General features: G+C 40.3%; 1 protein-coding gene across 1 annotated transcript in view; it reads left to right on the top strand.

Moving 5' to 3' along the window:
* The window catches only part of WBP4 (WW domain binding protein 4), a 33,712-nt gene that overhangs the window by 18,358 nt on the left and 11,368 nt on the right, over positions 1 to 3,986 (top strand). The window contains exon 8 of the mRNA XM_007948194.1: positions 3,182 to 3,372. Coding sequence (XP_007946385.1) covers positions 3,182 to 3,372 — 191 coding nt within the window. The remainder of the gene's footprint in view (positions 1 to 3,181; positions 3,373 to 3,986) is intronic.

The following is a 3,986-nucleotide window of genomic DNA, read 5'->3' as shown; positions in this document are numbered from 1 at the left end:
TAAGGTTTTTTCTGTGTTTTCTTTGGTCTTTCTCTCAATCCTCTGAAGATATCTAAAGATAATTCTTTGAATTCCTTATCAGAGAGTTCCAATGCTGGTTCTTCCTCAGGGATGTGTTCTGGGTCTGTATTCTGCTCCCTAGTTTCTACCACTTTATCCTACTTCTTTTGTGGACTGTGATGGTCTGTTGTCTCTGACGCATTGTGGTGGTGTTGTATTTAAATCTCTGTTAACTGTTTGTGAAGAGCAGCCAAGGGTGATTCAGACTCTTCTTGGTGGTTTTTTATCATTGGCCCGTTGGTGGAGGAGGTGGTAGTGGCTCTCACTCAGTAAGTGAAGTTGCAGGAGGTGCGGGTGTAGTTGTGTCTTATGTGAACTGTTGTTGTCTCCCACTCAGTTAGACACAAATTACAAATGAATAACCATCAAAAAACTTTTCAGTCTTGCAGGTCCAGAGTGTCCTTGGGGTTGCTGGAAAACAGAGCGTGTTCTTAAGCCCCAGGAATCTGCGAGAGTGCTGTCTCTTTAAATATCCAAAATAGTCAAACCACTTTTAAACCTTTAAAATGGCGGTGCCCTCTGGACCGGCAAAAGTCCACAGCTTAGCCCGCCTTTCTCTTCACCTTCTCCGTTTATTCCCCAGCCACCATGCACAGTCCTCGGTGCAGTCTCTGGCTAGCAGGGCTGATTTTTAGTTAGTTCTTAGGTCCTACCACCACTCAGGAATCTCTAAGCTGTCTGTCCCATCAGGATCACTGCCAGACTGCAGCTCCGTCTGTCTCCTTTTTTGGTATTTTCACACAAATTCTTCTGCTAGTTGGGGTTTAGTCTACTTTTATATCCTTCCTTTTAAGGCTCAGGGGTCCAGGATTATCTTCTGTGTCTGTGTTAATTGGTTTCTCTTTTCTTTGCTGAAGAGGGTCCGTGCAGTCTTTCTGCCTAGTCCGCCGTCTCGCCCGGGACTCCCCCATTTCCTTGACTTTTTACAATAACAAACTAATACAATGTTTGTCCTTCTATGATTGACTTATTTCACTCAGCATAGTGTCCTCAAGTTCATCCATGTTACACGGTGTTTTGCAGAGTCTACATTATACTTCCATTCTTCTGTTGATGGGCATGTAGGTTGTTTCCATTTTTTTTTTGCTATTGTAAATTGTGCTGTGATGAACATGGATGTGCATATATCTGTTCTTTCCCTGGCTCTCACTTCTTTAGGATATATACCTAATAATGGGATTGCTGTAAATTTTGTATCATTTCTGATTTTTTTTTTCATTTATTTTGTCATTTTGTTCTTGTATCGTCTTCTGAAATTGTTCTAGGTTGTTTGTTTGTGTTTTCCTTAATTTTGTCAGTGTTTTCCTTGATCTGTCTCTCAGTCTGTTGACGGTACCTAAATATAGTTCTTTTAAGTTCCTTAGCAGGGATTTTCAGTGCTGCTCCTTCTTCAGGGATGTGTTCTGGGTCTGTATCCTGCTCCCTTGTTTCTATTGCTTTATCTCACCTCTTTGTATGAACTGTGATAGTCTGTCTCTGAAACATTTTGATGTTTTTGTGTTTATATTTGATTGGTGATTGTATGTTGGAGTGATTGGCCCAGGATTTTCATTTCATTTTGTTTGGATGTTATCTGAGTAACCAGGGTCCTGTGCTCCTCATTCACTAATTGGCAGCACTTACACACTCACCAGGACATCTGGTAGCATAGTACCTAAGGTACTTGACTGCTAACCAGAAGGCTGGTGGTTCAAACCCACCAGCCAGTCCTCGGAAGGAAGGTTAGGCGATCAAGTTCCATAGTGATACCACCTCGGAAACCCAAGGAGGGTCACCATGAGTCGGGGCCGACTTGAAGGCATATAACAACAGCAACAACGTGCACTCACAGGGAGCTCTCATGGCGTGGTGCCTAAGGCATTTCACTGCTAACCAGAAGGCTGGTGGTTCAAACCCACCAGCCACTCCTCAGATGGAAGCCTAGGAACTAGACTTACTTGAAGTAGACTTACTTCAGTAGTGATACTGCCTCGGAAACCCAAGGAGGGGTCGCCATGAGTTGGATCTGACTTCATGGCAGTGAGTTTGGCTTTTATTTTTTTTTTGGTTTATATGCTGACCACCTGTCTCCTTTCCAGTCGTCAGCCTCCCATATGTTCATGCTGTCTTTGGAAGTGGAACCTATTCTTAGGTCCCTGGAATCTGAATGAGAATGCTGTTACTTTAAATATCCAAAATGGCCACCACTTGTAAACCTTCAAAATGGCTGAGCCAAAAAGTCCACAGCTCAGTTTGTCTCCTTCTTTGCTGTTTCCCTTTTCGGTCATCAGCAACCCACGCAGTAGTCCATGCAGCCCTTGGTGAGCAGGGCTGATTTTAGGTTATTCTTAGCTTGTAAGACCACTTGGAAGTATGCAGGCTATCTGTGCCGTCAGGACAGCTGACAGTCCACAGTTCCGTTTGTCTCCTTACTCACTGTTTTTATTTAGGTTCTTCTACTAGTTGGTGTTTAATCCACTTATATATCCTTTCTTTCAGAGCTCAGGGCTCCAGGATTATCTTCTTGTCTGTGTCAGTTGGTTCCTCTTTTCTTTGTTGAAGAGCATCTGTGTAGCTTGTCTGCCTATTCTGCCATATTACTGGAAGCCCCCCCCCCTTTAATTAAACTTCAACTCAGTTAAAAATGCTTTCATTTTACTCAAAGCTCTGTAAACCACTGGATGGCAGTAAAGTTCAAAATCAGTTTATTAAGATTATTTTTACTACTATAAAAATGACAAATTATATTCATTCAGATACTCACAGTATAATTTCACTGCTTCGTGATAACTTTCAGGAAATCTAATGTATGCTAATTATCAAATGTTTCCTGAAATTGGCAGTAAGTAAATTGTGAGAGTACTTAGGAAGTATCAACCAATTTTTAGGACTCTTTTTCCTTTGTGCTGTAGTTTATACATGTAGTAATTCCAAATTGTTTGAAATCAATTTATAAATGACACAAAAACAAGGAATTTAAGAATTAAAAGTTTATTATCCTAACCAAATGGTAGGGAACAGATGCAATACCATTTTATAATATATTTTGTTGTTGTTGTTGTTGTTGTTGTTCTGTTATATTGGGAATTAATTCTAAATAAAATTGGTAACTAAATAACATGACTTAAAATGTGTTGAACAGAATCCAAATGGGAGAAACCTGATGATTTTATTCCACACTCTGGCAATCTACTTTCTAGTAAGATCAACAAAAAGACAGTTGGCAGCCTAGAAGAGTCCAGATCATCAGATTCACATAGTGGTTCTGATGAAGAACAGAAAGTAGAAGGAGATGCCTCTACAAAAACACAAAAGCTAATAATAAAGTTCAAGGTAGGTTCTTGATTTTATTCTTCATAAAAGTTAATCAGTTTATAAAAATAAAAAGCTCTATAGACTTTCTTCATCTTGTGATGTTGTTGTTGTTGTTGTTGTTGTTGTTATGTGCTGTCAAGTTGGACCCAACTCATAGCAACCCCACCTTGGGTTTCCGAGGCAGTATCACTACAGACGTAGATTGCCCTATCTTCCTTCCGAGGAGTGGTGGGTTTAAACCACCAGCTTTCTGGTTAGCAGTCAAGTGCCATAGGCACTACGCTACCAGAGCTCTCTTCAGCCTTGTGATAGAAGACAAAAATAAAGCCAAAGTATATATTGTGGCCATACCATTTATTTAGGATCAAGACAGTAAGTTCATTTTTAAACCACCTTAGTTTGAGATTCCTGTGTAACATTCAAAGCAGGCAGGTCTAAATGTCTAAGCTAGAAATACTAATTTGAGTTTCAGCAGATTTTTTTTTGTGTGTGTGTGATTTGGGTGAAGATTTATAGAGCAAATTCACTTTCCATACAGCAGTTTACATATACTTTCTCTCATGACATTGACCACAGTTTACCACAATGCAACAGCTCCCCTCCCACTTCCTCCCCATAGTTACCTCTTCCCA

Source organism: Orycteropus afer, unplaced genomic scaffold (assembly GCF_000298275.1).
Source record: "Orycteropus afer afer isolate SDZICR_OR568_19922 unplaced genomic scaffold, OryAfe1.0 scaffold00207, whole genome shotgun sequence".
Lineage (NCBI taxonomy): Eukaryota > Metazoa > Chordata > Mammalia > Tubulidentata > Orycteropodidae > Orycteropus > Orycteropus afer.
The sequence above is the reverse complement of the archived record's forward strand: the minus strand, read 5'-3'. Positions and strand labels throughout refer to the sequence as shown.